Below are 25,966 nucleotides of genomic sequence, written 5' to 3'. Positions count from 1 at the left end.
TGTTTTTCCACCTACCGTCATATGGAAAAGGGCGTAATTTGGTGCATGATTCATATTTATTATAGTTTTAATGCTCATGATTCTGTCTGCTGTTCATAGCCTTGTTCTGCTTCTAAGAAGTAATATCAGCAATCATTCAAAGACACTAAGATATATTGACCTCAAAAACAATCGGAGCGTGAGCTTCATATGTCTGTAATTCTTTGTTATTGTACTATAATTACATGTTATAGCCTTAACTGCAAGTATCAAGACGAAGTTAACTTGAAATATTTTTGTCTAGGCAGAGGTTAACACTTCATCTTGTAAGAAATATTGTTAAACTTAGTAAAGACACAAATAAAAATGTCGTAACCAAGACCCAAGGTACAAATTGCAAAAAAGAACAGAACAATTATGAAATAGTATAGAATAAGTTTTACAATCTCAATCCCTATTTTCAATGCTCGCCTTTTGAAGAACTCTAAATAAAGTAGGTACATACACCAGTTGATATATATAGACGACACCAAAGCAATACTTATAACGACAGAAATATAGCTGACAAACCATCAGTTATAAAACAGAAGGGTCAAATCATCACCCATTTGTCCTAACACCCAAAAACAACCCACTAATGGGTCAGCACACTTCAACTGATACATATTTAATACGCCATGATGCATTAGCGTACACATTAATTATGAATGAAACAAGAATCGCTCATAACGAATAAAATATAAGGATTACGAAATGTATATAATAATGGCTCTTTCCTTTACCTTTTTTCGACTTATGGAGGTCAAACGGGAGTTATGTTAGTAAATGAAATATAAGAAAAGGTATGACGTGAGTTTTGAGATGTTTGATTGGTAGATAAGTCGGGCCTGTTCAATGAGCTAACCTAAAAAATAAAATGAAAGATGCCTGAAAAGCAACCTAAAGTGTTAAGTTAAACTTATAAGTTAAGATTTTTGCAGTGAAAGTATTTCTCAAACTACTCATTTTTTTGTATCATTAACGAAGATCGTATTGTAGACAGTTTTACAGCAAGTCTAGATTACCCATTGAGTGCATCTTATACTAAGATCTAATTAGAAATTCAGACTACCGCAAGTAAAAACACCTCATTTAATTTTTTTTGTGAACAGAACAGAAGACGACAACCGAAATTAATCGCTATTGAAAAACTCAGCAATTTGACACAATCATCTAATCATAACTACAGAAACAGCCAACATTTTTTGTTCACAATCAAAGTCCACAAACACATGTACAAATCACACACATAATAGAAACATACTCTTTTTTCCCAATAACCTGTTTTTTGTCGCAAAACTTTCTTACAGCAGGATCAAAGAGCACGAAGGCTCTTTTTGCCAAACGCCGAGTTCAAACGGAACGAGCCTACCTCATTACGTTATCTTGGAGGAAAGAAATAAAAAGACTCATCAGCCATTGTTTAGTTTCCATGGAGCTGATGGTCCGTGACGATGTTTAGTACTGTCTAGCTTATAATGGTTGGAGTACTTAGATTCTTTATAGCTTGAAGAATATTATACCAAAAAAATCGTAAAGGAATATTAAGTGCAGGAAATAATGGGTATTTAGTGCATTCGCGTGAAGATTGGTTAGTAAAACAAAGGTTAATATTTAATTTTGTCTGTTTCTTCGAGGGTCAAATAGAGGTGTCTGAATTTCTTTACTAGGTAATTTTAGACTTTCTAATAATCAACATTGTTGTAACTTTTTGTTTGCCCTTAACATAGCGCTGCTACCAATTGTTTTGCCAGATATTATTACCGAATGTCCTACCAGTAATATAAAAACTGGCGTAGTGTCTCTTAAGCCTTTATGCACTGTTTGACATGAAAAATAATAAAGAAAGATTACTTCTATGTGCAGGGATGCAATAGTTCATTGGTGATAGAAAGTCGCACCATTCATACATCATCTAAATATTTAATTATAATATAAATGATTATCAGCAAAAGCGTGGTGCCGTCCATTACCTAACACAACACGGTCGACGGCGCGACGTCGGAGCATGTAACAATATCCGAGTGAACGTTCATGAAAGGGAACGCCCGTTGCGCACTGATTATCTGCCGGACTGAGACCTGGTGGAAGGTAGTAGCTGAAGCGATTATAAGACATAATTTTAAAGATGTATAAGCATTAGGCATATTTATAGAGCGTATACTAGGAAGTAGGTACGGTTTGACGAAAACCGTTTGATACAGTAAAATAGTTTCATAAAATTGTGCTCCCAAGTTGGTGCTTCAATGTTAATAAAAATCTAAGAGGGATATTTATCGTTGCAGATCAGTGTATTCATCGAGATAGAAATTACATTTAAATTTGCTTAAAAGTAGAAATTCTTAAATATATTGCATTAATTTCTGCATCCTGTGAATCCTTCGTGTGAAGCTTATGAGATAGAACTCTAACAAAAAAAGTTTACCACGTTTATTCAGAACTATTAAAAACAGAACACACAGAACGTGTTCTGTTTTTATATACGAAGCTAAAGAAGTATACAGTTATGCAAAACAAGTTAAATAAATTACCTAACAAATATTAAGCAATAATCTTGGCAAAAAGGGCTAGCATGTTATGGTGACGTTTTCAGTATATTACACACAACCTATTACTAAATCTTTCCTACATTCATATCACCACTATAAAAGCCTATCTATAAATCTGCGAATGTACAAAATATCTGCACACAGTCTGGTCATATTCAGGATGTCAGTGAGCATGAAAGAAGCTGTCTCGCACTGATTAATTCGCCACTAGATGTAGGCGCAGCCACTCGTATGGCGCAAGTCATAAGCAACACACTATTGCTAAAATTCATCATATTTTTGGTTTTGCAAACAAAATCTGCATTCAGCAATGATTTAAGTAGACATTTGATGTCTGAAGTAGATTCATCTTTGGGACAGCTCTAGTTTGACAAACATAGCCCACCTGCCAATTAAACGAAAAAAATACTTAACAAGAATCCCACTAGCCCACTAAGTAAGTCAATGTACAAAACTCTTAAGTCATTCCAGGATTTCTCGGCCATGTAGGTACAAGCGTATTTAAGGGGTGAGAGCAAGTCCCCATATACAATTTTTTGTATCGGTGCAAATTGTTCATTAAGTTTTGTGTGCTTACAAGGACAGGGCTAATAGATAATTAGGTAAAGATTCAAACCAAATCGTTAGGTAAACATTTTGACAAACAAAAGTTTCACAAAATTTTTCACCAACAAAACCCTAAACAAAACTCCAATCACAAGGTGTGTCCCGACAATAACCGGTGTAATCCGTAACCTATGAATAGACGTGACCCATCGAACAATTACACAACACGCACATTTAACAGACGGGAGCGTACAACAACACATCCATGCGTGAAGTCTCACGATACATACGATTGTACACCGTGACTAGTCTATTTAACTATATAAATTTATACATACATTTATATAGTTAAATCGTTAATTACCAGTCTTGGAAAGCTTGCAGTAAATTTAAGGCAGAATTTTTGAAGTCTATTTGCTATAAGTCGCACTGTAAAATTGGCATTATAATATTTTTTTCGCCTATTTCATATACAGGGTGTCCCAAAACTCAACGATAATTCGAGATAGGATGAAAGGCCAAGTCATAACGGTTCTAGGAAAAATAAAAAAAAAAATCCATATCACTTAGTTCAGCAATAATAGACATTTTTCAAAAAAGTTGAAATTCCACACCCTTGGTCGCATTTTCAAGTCCTGTGATCATCAATATCACATTTTCGCTGTGCTTTTTTAATTTCGTGATCTTTAATAAATATGCTATTAATCGTAAAACAAATTAATGCATAAAACATTGTTAATTTAATAAAAAAAGTTAAGTTTTAGTGAGTCATGGTTTTCAAAAATATCGTTAGTTAACTTTGACGCTTCATATTGAAAAAAAAAAGTACTACACTACCCTTGGCAAGTAATTTCAAAAGTTGGCGCATTTAATCAAGATTTCAAAATGGTGCAACACTTGCCACTTTTCTTTCCATCAAAAATGTTATTTTTATTTGAACGAAGAGTATCCTCGCAGATGGATCGGACGCAGTAGTTCAATTTTATGACCTCCTCGTTCCTCCGATCAAAATCCAGTAGATGTTTTTAACTGAGAATGCATAAAAGATAAAGTCTATTCGAAATCAATACAAAATCTATCAGAACTTCGCCAGAAAATTGACACAGCGTCAGAAGAAATAAATGCAAGGAATTTTGCTTAACTGGTGAAAAGGTCTTTTGTAGGGCGTTGCAGAGCCTGTATTCGAGCCAGAGGAAAAAAGTTCATCTCCCAAGGTCAACGGCCGACATATCGAAGAAGTTCATAACTATTTAAAAATAAGAATCAAAACTATCTACTTCCGTCCCACGTTTATTTCTGTAACTAAAAAAGAGAAACGAGCGTTTTAGTAATCATTAAGCAATTTAGTTCTGTTTGCTTTTGTTCGTTCACATCATGCTTCACTAATTACTATAGCGACACGCTAAACTACTAAACACGACTCAAAAACCATTTAACATACGAAAAAAGTGTGTTTGAACTAGATTTTTCTCTTTTTTGTGTAACTTATAGTAACCTGTAACTTGGCCAGTTTGGCGGACTCATGGCCTAAACCCTGCTTCACATTGGGAGACCCTTGACCAGTAGTGGACCATGTTAAGAGATTTTTGTTTTTATTTACGGGAATTAACGCGAACACGCATTTTACCTTAAAAAGCCTAAAGTTTCGGCGTAGGATGCACTCGCCGAGCTCGCAGGCTAACAAGTAAGATTTATCTAACAGACTTTTAGCTTGAGGATTGTTATAGCCATATTTTATAAGAAAAACTAACTAATATTAGGTAACTTTTGTAGAATAAAACGCTTAACTAACGTCCAACTATACGTCTATCCTATCGAACGATTATCCGCCGAAAGGTTGCTTACCCCATGAGATATTTTGCTAGCTGGTAAAACATTTAGCTACCTTTACTAAAGACCTGTTGTATCAAATTGTAGTGATAGAAAACCCATTGGTTAGATACTTTGATCCCATGGCCGATTATGCTCGGTCAATCCATGATTGAATTTGAATGGTACGTTTGACGGTCCATCGCTTGTTCACGTTTATTTGAATTTGAATGACTCGTACCTACCTATCATTTGAAAACCATAACCTTTTCTACAAAATACACCGTTTATCTAAGAGCAAGTGTTAAAATGTATCGCAAAAACAGTCATTTCATCATAATCAGTTATGATTTAGTCCCATAATAGCTACTGTTAAGCAGTACTCCCAGAAACATGTTTACACTCATACAAGTAACAAAATTCATGAAAGAAATATCATAATTAACATATTGACAAGAAGACAGGTACAAAAGTTATTTAAGACAAGTCTTTATTTGTAAGTCAGTCAGACGGCTGGGCAAACGCCTATCCCATTTTTACCAATTATCCATATCGCCTGACTTGCATGTCCAATTCTGCCGTCGTAAATCTAAACACAGTAACTTAAGTTACTGTGTTTATAGTTTGTTTAGTTCTTTGGAATCAGGAGACCGCGGGCTATTTGAGAAAGTTTTCGGTTTGTTTGTATGATGGATAGTTACCGAAATACATTAAATAAAAACACAGTATTTTTACAAAAAAAACATTTTTTTTAATAAAAAATACAGTATCTGTGTTATTTTAAATTAAATAACAGTATCTCACTACTAACTGTGTTTTTTTAACGTGAATAGGTTTACATTTTGTTTTTTTTGCTTGATTATAACACGGCTTCTTCAGTTACTGTGATTGCGTATAAAATATTGTTCAAAGATAAACAACAAATACTTGAATAAATCACAGTATCTCATTTACTGTATTACTGATTTTATACGTATTTCTAAGAAACATAGTTATAACACAGTATGTACATACTTACTGTGTCGTAATTCCCCTAATGTTAATATCTTTACAAAGTTACAACACAGTAATAGGTAAAACTTGGTTACAACACAGTAACCGTTGAGTTACCGTGTTGTAACTTAAAAAAGAAAAAAATATTATATTATTACCCTAGCTTAAAACACATTATCTAATTTTATTATTTATACAATAATAATATACTAGATATATATATATACAGAATCAAAGATTTAACTATATACTAACATTAAAAGTTGCATGAAATAATATACAATAATTAGTATCTTCATGAGAGCAAAAATTAACCATTAAACTTCAACCGCGTTTTTCTCAAAACGCATATTTTGAAGTTACTGTGTTTAGATTTACGACGGCAGAATTACTCTCAAAGGAATCAAAAAACAAAAGCATATTTATAAATGCCACACACTATAGAAGAACAATCCATACAGAAGTTCCGCACTAAAGTACCTTTTGTTGTGCGGAGACCTACTCTTACGCAACTACATCCTGACATCTGATTGCGCCGTGACCTTAACAGGTAATAACTGGAAACTTAGAGAGACCTTACTAAGCTCAAACTACGACTTACCTATCGTAAAACATCTAACTAGCACGGCTAAGGCTTTACAGACGTAAACTCTGGCAAAAATAAATCGAGATTTCTCTAAGAAAATTGTATTGTGAATAAAATCTTAGCTAAGAATCTTTGCGTTTATTCCATAGATAATCGCGTAGTGGTATTTGAGCTGAGCGTCTCCGTGCTTCAGGGGCCACGAAACGTGTTGGTTGTTGTCTTTTAATATAACAGTTGTTAAGCCATGTCAAAGACTATGGAACTTTGACATTCGGTTGACCAGTAACCATACGATAAAAAATAAATCATTATCCTTAGCTTTACTTTGCCCATTTTAAAACCATGTTTGTCCAGTCGTCCCTGCCCTTTGAAATTTATATGCACGGCTTTTTGAAAAACTGTACTTTGCCATCGACCCATCTTGCTTCGTCACTCCAGACAATCGCCGTTATCATAGATTTGCTTATTTTGCCTTTGTTTGTAAAGACCAAATTTTTATAAGAATCTGCTGGTTCTAATATAAAAACTACGCAAAAACAACAATTTCAACCATTTATCGTATGCATTCGAATGACATGCAGTTATATCAAATCCCTTGGCTATCGATAGTAAGCCTGGTGATAACAGTATCTTGTCACAGAGTGAGTACACTACAAACTCATTTATATCGGTACAAATACAAACAAGCATGGTGTCAAGTGGTGTAATTTACTATACATTAACCGGTATATTAGTAGGTGAAGGTCAGACTTAAATAAATAGACTGCAGTGGATAACCTAATGACTATAAATACGAAATTTTCTTTGGGCTTTTTCGATGAAACTGGCGGAATGATTCGAGTAGTGTATCAGACAGTGTGCAATTTCGAAAGAACCTTTTGACATCTATACTAATATAATAAAGCTGAAGAGTTTGTTTGTTTGTTTGATTGTTTGTTTGTTTGTTTGTTTGAACGCGCTAATCTCAGGAACTACTGGTCCGATTTGAAAAATTCTTTCAGTGTTAGATAGCCCATTTATCGAGGAAGGCTATAGGCTATATAACATCACGCTACGGTCATTAGGAGCGGAGTAACAACGAAAATGTTACAAAAACGGGGAAAATTTTGACCCATTCTCTTAGGTGACGCAAGCGAAGTTGCGCGGTTCAGCTAGTTGTAAATACATCTGCTTAAATCGCGCAATGGTTAAAGTGGTCACCTCGCCGCAATAACCGAGGAGCCGCGTGTGGTGGGTTCGGATCCCACCCGGGACAAATTTTTGTGTGATGAGCACGAATATTTGTTCTGAGCCTGGATGTTAATGTATCTATATAAGTATGTATTTAGAAGTATATAAGTATGTTTATCAGTTATTTGGTTACCATAGTACAAGCTCTGCTTAGTTTGGAATCAAATAACCGTGTGTGAGTTGTCCAATGATATTTATTTTTTACGTAATCTATTAAGTTTAAAGTTGAAAACTGAAGACAAGTTATGTTTGGATCTACTTGACTAACAGCGAAAAGAACTAACTCAGTCCCAATAATCATCTATGTAATCTAAATCAATAATGTAGAATCAAGAATACAACATAACATTAATTGATATTTGTTCACAAGTTTTGCAGTTCTTGGGGCTATCCATCGGGCAAAAAGCCAGTACAATGATAAAACTGTATCAAACTGCAGATCTGAAGAATCCGCAGCAATATTACGTGCAAAAGGGGTCAGCAGAGAAGGCTGCACAGTTCACGCAATATCGCTGACTGGCTGCCGGCCAACGTGGAGTGTTTCAACCACATATACCTTGTTTATTTTATATATTTAACATGACAAAGAGGTAGTTTGTCTGTTTGTAGATGACCTGCAAGACTGTCGACCCATCATAATTTCCTTTACCAAGATTCTCTTTTATTGGCCCTGAACTTATAAGCAGTACATGTAACATACATGTTTTCTTTTATTTATTTTTCAAACTGTCTCAACGGCATCATTTTTCGGATCTTTGTCATCACTGGATAGCTACATTATCCTTCTGGGACATAGTAATTAATGAACATACAGCGATAGATTGCGGGAGAGCTAGCAATGAGGACGGAATCGCGCGGAGAAGACAGATATAAATATAATTGGCGTGATCATGACATTGGGCAAGGGTTTCCGAGACCAATGTCCGAAGAAAATGTTGAATCATTTGATGTTTGTGTATACGTTACGAAGTTTCTGAGAATCAATGTGACAATCCACATTTTATAAAGCGATTTGGATTTAAAATCTTACAAATGTTATTGTGAGCATGAGCTAGCAAATCTTGATATTCTGTATCAGGTGATTCATTTGGTTGATACTTTTTAAGAATATAGCGAATTTGGAAAGGCAAGGTAAGTGGCCTTGTTAATTATCTTTGACAGTCTTATGAATTTGAATTCAATTTTTTGTTTATTGCTCTCATGTGTTACAAAAGTGTTACATATATGTTATAGTGTCAAAATGAACCCTGTAAGGTCGTCATTCTTGATAATGATAGTCATTCTTGTCACAAAATACAGACTCAAGGTCTCGTAATGATTGGGAACCATAAAAAATACTGTATTTTTAAAGAATAGTGTCCAGAATTCTTATTTAACTGAAGTCCTTCAAGTAGAAATAAATATACCTAAAGCAAAGTAAATTACCTCCAAACACTGCTGAGAAAATAAAGGCATAACTAATACTAGAAAACCGAAATAATTTTAGATTACCAGAAAACTTTGCCGGCAAAAGCAATTTCATAAATCTGTCCACTCATTTCTACTTCGAGAATCTAGTACTACCCACCGAAAAAGCCTACCTAAGGGACCTAAATATTTCGTCACAGTTTGGTCACAAACTTGTGGAAAATTCAAAGCGGCTTCATAGAATATGTGTGTTTTATATAAAACGTGTGTGTGTAGTGTTTGTTCAACTTTGTTTGCTTGTTACGTCGTACGAGGCGATTTCTCGGGACCACAGTGTGTAAATAGAAACCTTGTTTTACATTTACTACCACATATTACAAAGACCTTTAGTTCATATTTATTAGATTCTATGAAGAGTCTGTAGGAAATGTGGACCGCTGTGAAGCACAGAAAATGAAATGGGACCATAACATTTTAATTTTCTTCGCGGTCTAGGCTTGAGTATCTTTTGAGCATCTTCGTTGACAACTATAGTTTTTGTTAGTCAGTGCTTTTCTCCTAAAATAATGGTAATTAACAAGCAGTGTACTACATAGTGGCTATCAAAATAAAGTACTCATTTTTTTCTATGATACAATACGCACACTGCTTTAATTATACATAGAGAGGATACATTATAAACTTATATGGATACTTTGACAAATTCTGATCAGTTTTTGTTTCCTAATATTGTACGTGAAAGTTAGTTATCCAAAATTCTTTTCTACGTGAATACATCTTATTATACCAAACAAATACGTAACCGAAACATTATGTCAACAATTATACAAGCAAGAAATCCGTACACGTACAAATTAACTGCACAAAAGAGCATAATAAAATATTTATATAACTAGAAAATAGAGAGTACAGTACTAAACTTTCTTGAATAACGTTACACAATATCTTAGAACAAATACTAATTAAGAAAACTGACATTTTGCTTCAACTTAGTTAATTACTTTCTAACCGCGGCTTGGTTTATCGCTAATTTAAAAAACTTAGGTCTTAGAAAATAGTTTTAAAGTTTACCGTTTTGCCGATCGATAGGTAATATCGCGCCTCGGTCCCAAGGGTAAAAACAGAAATGAGCGCAATGTACTCGATGTCGACATAGTATAACCGATAACATATTTTCATGGAGGGATAGGGGCTGTAATAGTCAGGTTTCTAGGAATTGTTTTCAATAAATAAGAATATTAAGGCAACTAGACTGCCTTTGTGATCCGATCGGTGATGAATGAGACTACCGACTTTGCCGTCTCGGTTTCGATTCTCGAGTCGGACAAATGTCTATCTGGTTTTTCTTATCATTTTCTTTCTGGGATCACGGAGTTTGGTTCCAATATTTGGCAATATTAATGGAAACTTTTCTGGAACCGACATTATACATGGTAAAAAGTGGATGTTTTCAAAACTCTCTGCCTACACCTTTGAATATGAAGTCGGTTAGTTCAACTCAAAGAAATCATAGGCTTTGACGCAAAGACGTCTAGAAGTCACACAACATAAAGCTTGAGACTTCAAATATGGGCAAGTCGCCAGTGTATAGCGGTTCAAAGCTATGGTAAGAGCTTTGCAGATGTCGAGACTGGAATGCTGTAAACATTATACCATGGAAATCTTAAGGGAAACACCTTTTAATGGCGTATAAGGTAAAGAAGTAGGTTATGTTCTGTCAGTCGTTTCCAGAAGATCTTTAGAGGTATTTAAGTGTAGGAGAAAATTATATTCCTATTCTATTATCCAGAAGTTTTCACTCATACCGATAAGAACTAATGTTGGCGTTAGCTTATTAAAAACAATCAGGTGTCGCGAACCCTATATCAGAAGCGTGAAAAGATTTCGAGAAGCAGCTATCATAGCTAAGCCATAGGCATAGCTCAGAGTGCAATGTGTTCGTAGTCCCCGACGGTATTAATAGTTCAAATCCATCATCGTATTTTGCAACCAAATTCTTTTTAATTGTAAAAATTGTGTCTTCGAAATACAATTCTTCAAAGTCTGAATAGAATTTCGTAAACTACAGTCTAACTACAGAAACTAATGTCGATTGCAAACTCAATAAAAAACAGCTTTAATTAAAATTTAAAACAAACACAAATCACTCGACCCATTCATTGAGTAGTGAATACACAATGAACTCTCAATAATAGTCGCTCATTGATGCGATCGGACATCAAACGGTGCACGTTACTACAAAATATTATCTACTATCTAATTTTAGTCCACATTAGTCGGGTTCAATGATATTTTGACCGGAGTTAGCAACAAGAGGAATTGAGAAACAGGAGGCAAGCTTAAAACGAGACTTACTTATTTTATTACTCGGTTAATGGCTGCGTATTTATTTATACGATTCTCCCCTAGAATAGTTAGTAGAAAAAGTGAATCTGTGTGTCAAATATCATGCAAATCGGCTCAGCTGTTTTCAAATGACAGAAGGACAAACAAGCACGCTACAAATTTAAAACTATTAAGTTAGGATAAAGCAACGATTATACTCGAGTGTAATTTTATGTTTAGCTCGAATTTGCAGTGTTTTGTCGTTTCTGCAGTAAGAATAATTCTGCGCACGCGCATCTGATCAGCTCAAACGGACCACACGCGTCGGTTCGATGTACAAAATAACATATTATTGTTATAACTCCAACGACCACAACCAAAGAAGGGTTTTTTAAACTTCTTTTGGTTAATAATACTAAGATGCTCAACGGGTCCTATACGCGGTGGAAATGTTAAGGTTAAGATACCTTATTAATTACCCAACATTTCGATCGAGTTACACTAATCGTGGCCACGGGCTGACTGGTTCTTTTGATTAATTTACATTTAGCACCTACTAAACGGTCAAAAATCCACCAAAAATTCGTAAAAAAAAATGTCAAAGTATTCGAAAAGGTATCAAATAAAGTGCGTAAATGTAAAGTTTGTTCTCCATATGAAAGTTGTTCAAATATGCTCTCCATACGATGCGCTCATAGTTACGTTCAAAGATAGATAAACAATGATCGAGGTTAAGCAATCTTTGACGTGATGCTCTCTGGGTGGCCTCACTAATATTTGAGATGAGCGTTTAGAAAATTCATGGAATTTATCAATTCATACTTGAAAGATCTTATGATACAGCTGTGAAGGTGGGAATACGTAAAAACGACAGCCATCATGGGTTTGCTTTCTTTAATGTGTGAATGGCCGTTTGGTTCAGTACTTTTTGTAGCAAAAGGTACTAAATGAAGTTTGGGCATTATACTTTACATCCCTAAAATGTTTAAATCGCGAACAGAAGCTGGTAAAGGAATATTTTGATAATGATATACAGCGTGAGCTAGTTCGGTTGTGCTTTTAGTCATAAACTTACTAAACCTTAGTACCAGTAAATAACAAAAAATGTTTTATTAAACGTTTTTGCAGGTAAAACGTAGATTAAACTACAAAATCCAAATTACAATACCGCTTGTAATCAAGCAGTTGTATTTTTTGGTTGCGTGAATCCCACTACCGTTATAAAAGACCAAAATAGATTGAACTTCTGTAAATCAGTAGTGACATTCTAGGAAGACGTTGATTACCGAACGGGAATGTAGGGGCGCCGCTGTATCGGGAACAGGATGTCGCGTGAAATATTACTCTGAGGATGCTATTAGGACCGCCAGACATTGTTTAATAATCTACTATATTAAGAACTTGAATAATATCATTGAATCACTTCCTCTACTGGTTCTAGGCGAATTTTCTATAAACATTTTTAAATGCATTGAATTATCACAAAAATTCTTGAGGTTTTGACGGAATTACATACCACCAATTACGCGTTGATACGTTTTCACAAAAATCATTAGACTATTCTTATGATGGTACTACAGAAATCATGTTATTCATGGATTAATTTACAGTTCTATGCTTCGCAAAAGATATGAGAAAAAGACGAAAACTGACAAAAAAAAGAAAGCATAAGTGATGTTTGCTAAGTTAACCATGCCGTCTTACACGCTTAAGACGGCGTTGTTAAAACGACCTTTTAAACAACAGAAAAGCGTACCCAAAAGCCGTCTCTAAAGTGCGTACAGCCCATGATCATTATTAAAATAAACCTTCAACATTTCCCCTATTCCCCATTCACCAAAACTCCGCAAAAATGTTCAAAGCTCGTGTACAAACTTGCCAACATTCTTGGCACTTAAAAATTCCACAATATTACCTCCATGTACTAAGGCACGGTTAATTCATGCGAAATCGCTGACAATCCCCTCTAATTGCTGCGGACACGTTCATAAATCACTGTGCGGAAAATTCTAGTCATTCCCCGAGAAAATGCTTGGTATAAACTCAACTGGGGTCCTGATCGGGGTGCCTTTTGGTGGTGGTTTTGAAACTGTCGAGTGTCAAACTTAAGGTGCTTACATCCAGCTCCCGAAACAGACAACGATCAGTTGAAGACCTTTGGAGCAACGGTATAAGAGCAATGCGGTGTTAGAACAGAAGTTCTATAGCTAAATCTAAAGCTGAGCTACATCGGAAACAGACAGACCTCTATTGCTGAAGGAGGAGCAGTTTTTCAGACGAACATAGTGTGAAAGTATTTACCTAACTTACAGAAGCTAATCGTTTAGCCAAAGGTGTAGGTATTTCATTTGTCGCAAAGATAAAGTTACATTCGGTTTTTCCAAATTTCCAATACAATTGTTATAATGTAAGTTTAGATCGATTGACATTTAGACTCAAATTATTGGTTCTTTTGACAAGCGATGATTTCCATTGCATATAAAAATGTTTAATATCGACATGATCACGGGATTATTATACTAAGCGTATCATGAACATAATAGCTCATCATAAAAATTAGAGTGACTTTGGTACTAGTACGATGCGACGGAAGAAAAAACTTGCTGCAGATTTAGAAACGTTCATAGCTATTGTGGTTATTGGTCGGTTGAACAATGGTATTTAACCTGAGTGTCTTTGTCGCCTGGCGTTTCGTCGTGTCGTGCTTTTGAGGAGACGAAATGGCAAATTAAGAAAACTACGGACGTCCTTAACAGACACTAGGATGACCAGTAACCATAAGAATGAATAAATGACTGTAGATGATAACCGTCCTTCCAAAGCAAAATTTCACATTTTTCAAACGCAAGTAGGCTACGAATGTCAGACCCCTAATTACTTGTACAACAAAAAATCATAAAACATAATGCCGGATAATTTTTCAGGGACTAAAAAGTCCGATAAAGTTAAGGCACCCGTAAATGATGGATCATTTTTGGGCCCGTAAATTGCATGCAAATAAGGGTTGAAATAAAATCATGTTTATTTTATAATTTGATTTTATACGCGTCGTGAGTGCGAGACGACGTACTTTTATATTGATGCTCTTTTATACTGGGACAAAATTAAGTGATGCGACTGTTGATAAAGAAGACAAGGGTATGATTCTCAAGTTTATTAAAATGGAATCAAGGTTTTCTGATGCTGGGTACTTCATACATCGAATTCACAACTAATAGGGTTCCATCCAAGAAGCATGAGCACAAATGTCGTGCAAGAACTACTACTCGATCGAAGGTTTGTGGAACAATGTTTGGTATTCCGCCGCCGCGCCGTTTAGAATCTTTAACCTTCAAAAAACCCACAATTTCGGATTTAACAACTAAGCAATACCGGATTTAGCCATAGCCATACGAATGTGTATCACTGTTGTAAAATAATGCAAATAGCAACAAACGAACATATGGAAAGTGGGCGTGAATTTTAGCGATATTCGTATTTGTTATCGAGATTCTTCAATATTGATGCGACATGCATAAATTAACTGACAATCGACAAAAATCTAACATTTGAAATAATACATTGGATAAATGATGCTTCATAAACAATATAGATAGGGCATTCACAGCTGATATATCTTTTAAACCTTTCATAATAAGAGTTAACTTCTATCTCTCTCAGGATCTAGGTTTAAACAAAATACAAACACTAGGTAGGTGATACTGATAGTTGTGAACAATGCAGAACATGCTATAAGGGCTAGGTAGCTATATAGGAAGTGGATCAACTGAAATAAATATTATAAAAAGGAACAAAAAATATCAATTAAAATCCTTTATGCATGGGGTCACTAATACTACTATCCACAACGATAGGGAGATTGGGCCATCAGGCTGATCAAGTGGACTTCTTTCAAAAAATTATTTACAGAACTTAGCTCCTATAGTACCCATATTTTACTAAATGTATTCATACACTTGTAATGGTAATTTAACTAAATGTCATGTTATTTATTATCAAATGATCACAATCTTCATAGTAATTTTATCAGTAGTCAACAGTGTTGAATGAAAGATTTTATCACTAACATAACTTGCTACCTGCCTTGCTACATGTTTTAGTTAAATATTTAGTTCATTAAAATCTCTTGTGTTTATGTACAATGTTTGTACCTACCTAGTATATTTTTTACTAGATGTATACTTCTATTAAGTCGGTAGGTACTTCCACCTTGGCTTTTAAATCTTATAAGATTGTTAATCAATGAAGATGGGTAGGTACTTAGGTAACATACAATTAGGTAATTAAATAGGTATTAAAATTACTGGGTAACTTAGATTATTACCATTAAGCATATAAATACTTAACAGAAAATTTGTTAAGTTGAACAAAACTACCTTAGCAAGTGCTAAATGACCTAATCAATCAATAAATTGTTGTCAAAACAACTGTTAAAATTACAATTACCTAATAAGCTTACTAACCAATATTCAACTATTCAGAGGTCACTTTTTGATCATATATTTAACATAATAATGATTGGAATGGTAATTAAGCATACCAATGCAATAGGTTTTGAGAAATCAATTTCCCCTCAGTACAGATATTTAGAAACACAGTTTAAAAAATTGACAAACAGTTTTTCTACATTTATAAAGGAACTATTTTGTATTATTCAACAAAACCAGTTTTTCTAAATCAATTTACAGCAAATGAATACAAAAAAGTTACCTATACGAATTTTCTATTTAAAATTTTATTAATTCCGCAAAAAATCACTCTTTAAACGAGAATGCAAAAGTAACACTTTCTTAAATTTTCGAAATTCATACATTTAATTGTACATTGCTGTTTGCATAGTTAGTAAATAATGATAATACTTAGCAATGAAATAGTAGTCTGTTCCACTGACTGAGCAGTACGTCTGAATCTCCTTGACACCGTCGCTCAGTACTCATTGTTACAATATCTGCGTTGTATTAAAGATGTATTTAGTACTTAAGAATATTGGTATTAATAACTGGTTGTTGTAGGTACTAAATAACAGTAAAATGTAGTTAAAAATATGCCTTACGTCAATGTTTATTAAAACAGTGATAAAGATGGTTGTGTTTTAAATTATTTTATGCCTATTTACGTAGGTAACTAATTAAATGACTCCCTATTTATGAAGATAAATGTACTGGACATAGACCTAAGAATATTTTTTGTTATTTCATGTAAAACAATATTGAATCAGGTGTTAAACTAATTTTACTGTAGATAGGCAAAAGTGATTTGCTAATAGGTTGTACTAAATTCTTTTTAACAATATTTGTGCCCCAGCTGGGCTTAGCTTACGATTTTTTACAAATAATATCTTAAACTAGGTTTTCACAAACTTCTGTCCTTGATAACCTAACATGGACAGATTTGTTAGGAAAACATCCTAGGAATTGCTTATCGGTCTGCTGAATTTGAGGAAAATCCATTCAAAAGATCACCAACTTTCATTCATACTAGTAACATAGGAGTAGTAACATAAACACAAATAGGCCACACACATAGATCTTAGATCATTAAATAGATACCCAGTCACAGGCTAAGAGTTAATAGGCTTTCTTTATCTAATAGTTACTTGAGCGTGAATTTAAATGATAGATACTAATTGAATCATATGACTGTAATCAGTGATATTATGTAACATATTATACTTAGTAGGTACAACATACTAAAAAATATATATAAAAGTATACTTTGATTTTTCCATTTGTCAAAACAATTGACTTATTTATCAATTCAAACTATAGGTACCTAATAACTTTTAATAAACATCATTATCTAGGATAAATACATTCTCTAACCAGCATGTATTAATAACTGCCTTCATGAAAATGCATTTTAAAAATCACAAGGATTCAATAATTCCAATTTACAGTAAACACACTACTTAATCAATGACAGACAATTGTGGTTAATTTATTTATTATAATATGTAATTATAACCCCCAAAATGTTATTAAATCAGCACATTAGGTACACTATACAAACTACTTTACTCTTCAGCATTAAAAAAAACCTTCAATTAATCTATGTTCTTCATTCATAGCCAATCTTCTTGATTCTAATTTCAAACTGTTCAGTACAGAACTTTTTATTCATAAACCGCAGCTAAAATAGATAAAGCAGATTGCACTCATTATCTATTGCTTATAATAATGGAATAATATAAACAAACTACAATATAAACTGCTTTGAATGAGCTATAGATAATACAGTAGGTTTACTATTTTACTATGATAGATATTTATGTTTCATGACTAGAAAGAAGGTCTCAGTTCATATAGAGGCTTTGTGAAATGATTTGCTGTTTGAGAAGCTCATGATAGGCCTCAAAATATTTTAATGATAAGCAAACTAGTTCTAAGCGATTTGTTTCCGAAATTCCTACTGATAGAATAACTACAGACAATTAATATCTTGAATTGACAGTAATACAATGCTGTAATACTTGTACAAGCATTATATCACTGTCAACCGTAAATAATATCGGTTTTACATAAGCACTAGCATGGTTCAAGTCACTGACCTGAGGTAAATTGGCGGCGATCTGTCTCTGCAACGAGTCTCGCTCCTTCTCCACCTCCTTGAGCCGCAGCTCCGAGTCCCCCAGCCGCTCCTGCGTCTCCCGCAGGCTCTCCACCAGCTTATCTCGCTCATCGAGCATAGATACCATCAATTGCTCGAAGTTCGCATCCTCACCGGATAACTGCGAACTCCTTTGACTGATACTGTCCTCCGATATAGTGGGCATCACGTCGCACATCATATTCCACATTTTAATTTAACATCAAACCAGAATACTTATCGTACACGACACACCGAAAAACACAATTTCGATCACCGTTTTATTACATATGTCCCGGTACAAACGTTACCTAAAACTAGCGCACTTCACGCGAGGAAGTTTTTTCACATCGTCAGAACATTCGTATAAGACATTAGTCAAGAATTCGGGAGACATTCTAGTTCGATATTTAGAAAGACACACCTAAAAATCGTAATCCTACGATTCCATACTATCATGGCTCAAGCGGCATGTCTGCCATCTTGGAATGGAACGTCAATCAGATCATAGAGTAGAAAAAAGAAGCATTCCATGATCAGAGGCGTCTTTAATTATTGAACGTAAGAATATTAGACCCAAGTTTGGAAAATAAATTATTGTTAAGAAACTATCGAAGTCAACTATAAAAATATGTAGTTTCTACGGTGTGCTATTTATTTAAACAAACACCAACTTACAATTTTCAGTTTCAAAAGGTACTTCAAAAATATTAAATTATTAAAAGGCATTTTGAAGTAAGCGCTTTGATTTTGGTCACAATTTTAATTATTTTTTACTTTCCCAAAACTTAAAGGCTGATAAATGTTGCTACGTTGCTCGTAAACTGGCTGCGTTTCTTAATTATTCATTCGTGCGTAATAGGTAGAAACTGATTTATTGTTACTGACTGATTTAAATCTTGGTCTTTGTCGCTGTTGCAGCGTAGTGTCGATAGAGGTCGTTACGATAGACATGAATGAATTTTACAAAGCAAGTTACGGGATTAAACTTTAAGCTGATAATTTCAGTAAATTATTCTTTTTACAATTAAGAGAGCAAGATTATTGTAAAATAAACTAAATAATCGATTTTACAAGCAGTTTTACTTTAGTAGAATGTTAAGTCAGTTAATTTTAAAGCTGGCAATATAAAACACTAAAAAGGTTTTGCTGGTTACAGGCATACAGGCATCGTTTGGAAATTGGTGTTGAATAAAAATTGTGAAGATTTCATAATCGTCTAAATTAATTTAAAGAAATTAATTTCAGAAATAAATATTCCTTATAACAGTCAGTTGACAGATTAATGAGGTTAAATACTAAAGTATTTTAGTATAGTAGTGACATCTCTGGGCCAAAAGTGGAAGTACACTACGGCAAATAATAATATATTTGTTTTGGGGTACTTTTTACGCAGTGAAGTACATAGGTACCATGATTATTTAAATACACAGTATCAGGAACATTCCAATAGTTTTATTTACCAAGATCTGTTTACATTAAAATTTGTTATAAATTAACCACCATGAAAAAGACAGTGATACTTTCTGTCGGGATGATTAAAGCCTGAAATGAAATTTATTAAAAGCCAATTAATTTGGGCCTGTCTACACGATAAGACCTGTTCAACTTATCCAACTAAAGATTAATTTGCTATATTTTGAGCACAATTAAAACACACTAAAAAAATTCACTACGTAGGTAGGCACAATAATGGCCTCAGCTAGCTCATTTTTTACTGGAAAACGTCTGAAAAATCTAAGAAAGCTACGGAAACTAATATCTCCTATAAAGATATCGCAAAACTGCACAAATAAGGTGACAGGAGCTTCCTTAAACATCTATTTAGCATGCAAAGAGCGTAATCCTTAGAATATTTAATAAGGCTACGGTACCTACACATTATAGCGAGATATCTATATCATTAAGAATTCTTATTATGAGCTGTGACCTCACTCGTTTGACCTGTCCTATCATTCTTATATTACAATCATAATTTGGTTGACGTGCGTCGCGTTTGTGGATTATGTATAAAATTACTGTTTTTCTGCTTATTTCCGTAGCGGTAAGTTTCATTAACTGATAAAAAGATATTGTTTGTTTAGTGCTAAGTTTGCTTGAGTATTTTTAACTCTGAAATGTGGTTAAATGCATGCTAGATGAATGTAAACAAGGTAGGTACTAGATATAATAAATTTTGTGTTTGTAACAATGTAGTTAGTTAGTAGTTTTAATTTAAAGTGTTATTTAAAGCTAGGTACCTATTTGGCTTTGTGCAAAAACGTTAGTCAATTAAAATGTAGGTATGTTTTGTTAAACTGTTTTTAAAACTACCACAGTGACGTTATACGAAATGGATAAAGTAAATTGATAAGTTTTTTGTATTCGTAGGTACCTAGTTATACAGTTGGTCTAAATTAGGTACATGATTATAAATAACTATACCTAACCTACGCTATGGCACTAATTACATGGCGAGGAATGGTTTGAGATAGATGTTTCATACGTTTGTAGTACCTACCTTTATCTATGGGTTAGTTTATGGTGAAAACGGTAATAAACGAAAGAGATTTAAGGACCGTGTCATGATGAAGACGTTCAAGACGTTAACTTAAAAGTACCTACATTTATTATCGTGTTAAAATTGTTTACCTCATCTGAGTTATCGGTCAATGACCCTGTAGTTAGAACTTTCCAGTATAGTGATTAACATTAAGTAGATAGTTTTTTTATAAATTCGGGTAGCATATTTTTTTCTTATTGATTATAAGAGGGTTTGTTTGTTAATTTTTCAGGTCTGCCATGGCCAAACCGCTGGAAAACCCGTGTATTGCGGAGAAACTCCGAATAATGTAAGTAAAAATCCTGAAATTCTACTAATATTAAAAATACGCGCATTTGAGTGGAAGGCTGTACTATGTATGTTTATTGCTGTTTTAAGCAAATACTTATGCTGAAGGATTTTGATGAAATTTCGTACACGGATAGTTTATAACAAATATGTTACCTTTTACTTTTTTACTGCAAATAACTTTACATGGATGAAGTCGCGAACACAAACACTAGTACTTAGTATTCTTGATGACTATATCAATAAACTCAATTTCTAGATATGTTCATCGTTACAAACTAATTTGATAGTGGTAATCTTGCAGCCACCCCAGCGCCAGGGCCAGTGGAATCGAGACCTAACCACTTCCTTCTTCTGGGAGATGACCCTTGCCCAGCATTGGAATAATAATTGGCCACGTTTAACAAGTGAATGTTTTTTTTTCTTTTTATCAGATGTTAGCCTGCCTGCAAAGTCCTCATGTGTTGTCAACAGATGTTACCTCTAAATGTAAAGGACAAACATCGGAAGTAAGTATACCGAAAAGTACCTATTTATTTTTTTATTCTATTACTCTTACAATTAATTTTGTCTTTTACAGATTTTGTCGTTATTTGTATGTGCTCTTGTAATCAAGTCCCCGTCTTGTTAGTAATTGTTTTTTTTTATAAATGGCTTCTAATTTAAATTGGAAATAGTTGGAATAACCTCAGTACGTAGTAGCCCAGGGATTGTAAGCTATTACAATCATGGAACAATAAAAAACAGGTATAACTGCTACAATGAAGGGGTCACAGTATTGCACATTTGACAGACCGACGTTATTATCACACACTCAAACTTTAACGCTTTAATGGTCTTCTATATTTTGGAAAAGCAAAAAAATAAAAAATAATAAATTAATTCTTTCAAAATTCAATTTTATCGACGAACTGATTAAAATATTCCGTTAGTTATTCTGTCAATATTCCTTACTTTCTATTTAATATTTGGGCATTTCTCAGAAATGAAGTGTTTTTGCATAATTTATCTGGCAAAATTTTAGATTCTTATTTTGGCGAAGATATCGCAGTAATATCATAGCGTTTTCAAGAAGATACTCGATAATAGCGGAGGCCCTCCTGTAGACGCATTAGTTAATGAAATACAATGTTTTAAAATTTTTGATTACCAGCGGAATGAGATGTGACCAGGTGGATGAGAAATAAGGCACAGGTAAATTAGAAAAATGTGAAATAAAAAACGCAAGCAGCCGTTTCTTTGGCTTATAATAAATAAATCACAGTCACAATTAAGAACACTTCCAGGTAAACTCTTAAGAACCTTAGTAAATCGGAAAAAAGTGTTGAGAAATGTAAAAATAGTTCACATCTTCAAAACTATTATAAAGCTCGTACAAATATGATCAAGATACACTTGAATAAGACAAGTACATGTTAAGGATCATATAATTTACTTATTTATAATATTTTGTAAGAGATTTGGAAGGATTTTGAACTTGTATTATCTATGCCATAATAATTATCAGTGGTCGATATAACAAAATCAGTTCGACTCTACTTTAATTTTTTTTTATATTATGTTTGTGTACAGGGGTTTTAACTAGAGATGTCACGAATATTCGGTAACTATTCGTTATTCGGCCTATTCGGCCACTTTTTTTGCTATTCGGTATTCGGCCGAATAATAGGTACTATTCGGCCGAATACCGAATACCAAACCATGTAAAAAAGACAAGCATATTACTCAAAATTATGTATTTATTTCCAAAATTACAACACTTTAGTAATTAAAATTAACCAATGGTGAGTTATGATGAATAAAAACAAGCTTTTCAGCATTTCTTGGTAGAAAACGATTACGCTTTTCATCGTAAATGATACCAGCCTCAGAAAATAACCTTTCACTATACACGCTACTTCCAGGAGAAGAAAGATACACTTTAGCAAATTTCGAAAGGTTTGGGTATTGTTTTTCGTTTGCGAACCACCACTTGTATGGGTCGGCCTTCTTAGCTCCTAGCAAGCTAGCCTCTTAGCAAAATAGTAATTAAGTTTTATTTTATGTATTATTTTTACACTGACAAAGCGTTCCGTGACGTGATTTACTCGCAATTGAAACAATACTCGCCTACGATGTGTTGTGTTTATTTGCACCCCGCTCCACCCCTCGTCGCTTGCCGCGCCTACGCAACGAGGAAAGCAGGTTGCGACTTGTCTTAATCTAGCTAACGCGCCTCCGTCAAGCATGAATTTCGTGCCGAATATTCGTCGGCCTAATATTCGGCGCTTCGGCCGACCGCATTGCCGAATATTCGGTATTCGGTATTCGGCCAATTCACTATTCGTGGCAACTCTAGTTTTAACTATTATCTTTCTTTCAGTACTATTTACTTTTCTTTGACACAAACAATTACTATTTTAATTACTTTCAGGTTTTTTCTACACTTGTCGTAATGTTTTTTCAGATTGGATTTAATTTATGAATTACTCGACTCCTATTAGTCGTAGCGTGATGATATATAGACTATAGCATTCCTCAATAAATAGGCTATCCAACAGTAAAAGAAATCTTCAATTCGTACCAGTAGTTCCTGAGATTAGCGTGTTCAAACAAACAAACAAACGAACAAAATTTCGACTTTTCTAATATTAGTATAGATTTTATCGTTTTTGTAAATCTAATGGGTATTTTCTTATTGGACAATTTTACAAAATTGATGAAGACAACGGTGTAACCAGCAGTATCTATCATTTATTTTCAGGATGAGTATAATATTTCAGAAAAATAGCGATTCTCTTTTGTTCTTTTTTCCTTAAATAATAAGCCTTAAATTTCTTTCTACATCTTTTTCTTCACACTATCTGTTGTCTTGATGATATTTCTTCAATACTCAATAGTTTTTTCGCCTTTGTACCTGAGATATCTGTCTATCCTTCTCTTCTTTATCTTTCAACAGCTGTTGGTTACTTTTAACATATTCATACTGTTTTCTCTCTGCTCACCGTTTTAACAAGTCTTTCTTCTGTAGTCTGTTTCTTTATTTTCCCCTATTCTTTGATCTAGAACTTAAATAAACAATAATTTAGTCATTAATAAGGGAAAATTTACTGAAATCATAATTTACCTGGGACATATCTCATTTATCTGGTGCAAATTCGCCAGAGAAACCCAGGTGAATTAGGGCCAGATTTATTAGTTTTTCTCATAAAAATCCATTTATCTTGTTATTTTAATACAGTTATTGAATAAAAAAAAGAAAATAATGTTGTAAAACCCCAATGAAACAATCTGATGTGTTTTGTGAATAATATTCTGTCAATATTGGTAAAAAAAATACGACCATAAAAATTAGTTTACTTACCTTACAAAATCCAATTTCGAAGTCGATATCATGTATAATTTTGGCGAGGAGCAGCAAAGAAACGTGGTCATGGTATTAAAACACGGAGGAGACTAGCAGCGAGCGGGCCAGGAGCTTTCACCGGCTGTGCAAGCGACGGTTTTTGTGGGAAGTTAACGCAAAGATGGGCCAGATAAATTATGCTTATGCGCTCGGACATTCTTAAAACTTCCATAACTATTGTAGTTTATTATAAAACCAAAAATACAACACTGGAAATTATAGTTAAATAGTCAAAGTACCGATGAACATGAATAAATTCAGTATTTTTTTAAGAAATCAATATTTTTTTAAACCATAATTAGATCAATTTCACGTTAGGACACGCCATATAAATTAGATTTCGACTGTATTCTATTTTTTATTATTTTAATAACAATATCAAATGATACATTAAACGTAGGCCTCGATAGATAATTTACGTTTACGTAGAAATAAAAATTATCGATAGTAAAATCTATTCATTTATATACGTTCTCTGATGAAAAACCGCTAAAACTCACCCTTCTGAGAATTGCCCATTTCAGTGTGCTAGAGTGACATGCGCTTTCAACGAGAACAAATGGCTCAACGCCGGCAAAGTTGACAGGGCTAAAGTCACAGCTCACTTGAACCAGCTGGCCAAGGACCATCCAGAATGGAAGCCAGTCATCGACGTCGCGGTACCGACCTGCTTGGCTCAGGACTTGCCGGCGCAGGGGGTGATCCTCAATTGTCCAGCTTATGATGTTATGCATTGTATACTTATTAGCTTTGTTCAGGTGAGAATAAGGGATTTCATTACTAACATGCTCTTGAGGAATTGATGGTTTTTATGAACAGATAAACGTGAACAAAGATATTTTAAGAAAGTTTTAAGACCACAGTGAAGTGTTTGGATCTGTTTTCGGAGCTGGTTTAATTATCGTTTCATGATAAAGCAACTTTATTTATACAGTAATAGTGTCCTCCTGGCTGATATTCGGCTACAGCGGCCCGTTTCATTGAAGCTAACGAACTGTGCAGGACTTTGTATAAAATCCAAGTGTGTGCTCAATACACAGGTACTGGCGTCAGTCGTATACACTATTGGACGCGCCACAAAGTCATGTTATACAGCATTTTAATGTCAAAGCGAGTGTGGGTCAAGAGTCTGAGACTAAAAAAAACTAATTTAAAATAGAGTAGTAATCCATAAAAGAACATAAGTTAGCTTTCTTAAACTTGCAACTATGAAAGTAGATGGCAGTCAGAAACCACTAGCAAAAAACTTCAAATTTACTGCCTAGATTTCACCATTATCAATGACTTTCTTCTCCAGAACACCCCAGCATCTCAATGGAGCACATCACCGGACTGTGTGTACACTCGTCAGTTTGCCGGCGCCTGTGCTGTTTGTCCCAGCGACTGTTACGCACCAGCTATACCTTACGGCTCCTGCAACGCCTGCTACAGGGTACCTAGACCTGCGGCACCAGCAGCATAAAACAAAACACTGAATGTCTTTTAAATGTTTATTTAATTATTATATTTTTGTACCTGCGGCGCCAGCAGCATAAAATATTATATAACTTTAAAACGGTCTTGTGATAATGATTTGTTATGTAATATTGTACAGGAATTTCCGGGATCAAGTTTATCATGTAACTAGCGGGCGCCTGTGACTTCGTCTGCTTGGTAGTTTTCCCGTTTTTCAGAATAAATTGTTACCTGACTTGACCCTCTCT

The 25,966-nt window shown here is 34.2% G+C and overlaps 2 protein-coding genes across 5 annotated transcripts in view; one reads left to right on the top strand and one right to left on the bottom strand.

The window, feature by feature from the left end:
• Positions 1-18,571, bottom strand: part of Liprin-alpha (PTPRF interacting protein alpha) — a 205,503-nt gene extending 186,932 nt beyond the window's left edge. For all 4 annotated transcript variants that reach the window (XM_076118899.1, XM_076118900.1, XM_076118902.1 and 1 more), the window contains exon 1: positions 18,011-18,571. In XM_076118899.1, the coding sequence (XP_075975014.1) occupies positions 18,011-18,259 (249 nt within the window). In that variant the 5' untranslated portion in view covers positions 18,260-18,571. The remainder of the gene's footprint in view (positions 1-18,010) is intronic.
• Positions 18,572-19,961: 1,390 nt separating this feature from the next.
• On the top strand, positions 19,962-25,958 carry LOC142976164 (uncharacterized). The gene is made up of 5 exons (XM_076119419.1): positions 19,962-20,092; positions 20,823-20,879; positions 21,313-21,387; positions 24,788-25,021; positions 25,561-25,958. Exons 1-5 carry the CDS (start codon positions 20,054-20,056, stop codon positions 25,723-25,725), a joined length of 570 nt encoding a protein of 189 aa, XP_075975534.1. The 5' UTR covers positions 19,962-20,053; the 3' UTR covers positions 25,726-25,958.
• The last annotated feature ends 8 nt before the right edge of the window (positions 25,959-25,966 follow it).

Source organism: Anticarsia gemmatalis, chromosome 10 (assembly GCF_050436995.1).
Source record: "Anticarsia gemmatalis isolate Benzon Research Colony breed Stoneville strain chromosome 10, ilAntGemm2 primary, whole genome shotgun sequence".
NCBI classification, from domain to species: domain Eukaryota; kingdom Metazoa; phylum Arthropoda; class Insecta; order Lepidoptera; family Erebidae; genus Anticarsia; species Anticarsia gemmatalis.
Note: the sequence above shows the minus strand (reverse complement) of the source record. Positions and strands in the feature narration are given on the sequence as shown.

Excerpts from the sequence above, each read along its gene's own strand:
- LOC142976164 (XM_076119419.1), top strand. The coding sequence starts at position 20,054 with ATGTATAAAATTACTGTTTTTCTGCTTATTTCCGTAGCG. Across the intron at positions 20,093-20,822 it reads TTCTGCTTATTTCCGTAGCG|GTCTGCCATGGCCAAACCGC; the intron begins GTAAGTTTCATT and ends TTAATTTTTCAG. Across the intron at positions 20,880-21,312 it reads GCGGAGAAACTCCGAATAAT|ATGTTAGCCTGCCTGCAAAG; the intron begins GTAAGTAAAAAT and ends TCTTTTTATCAG.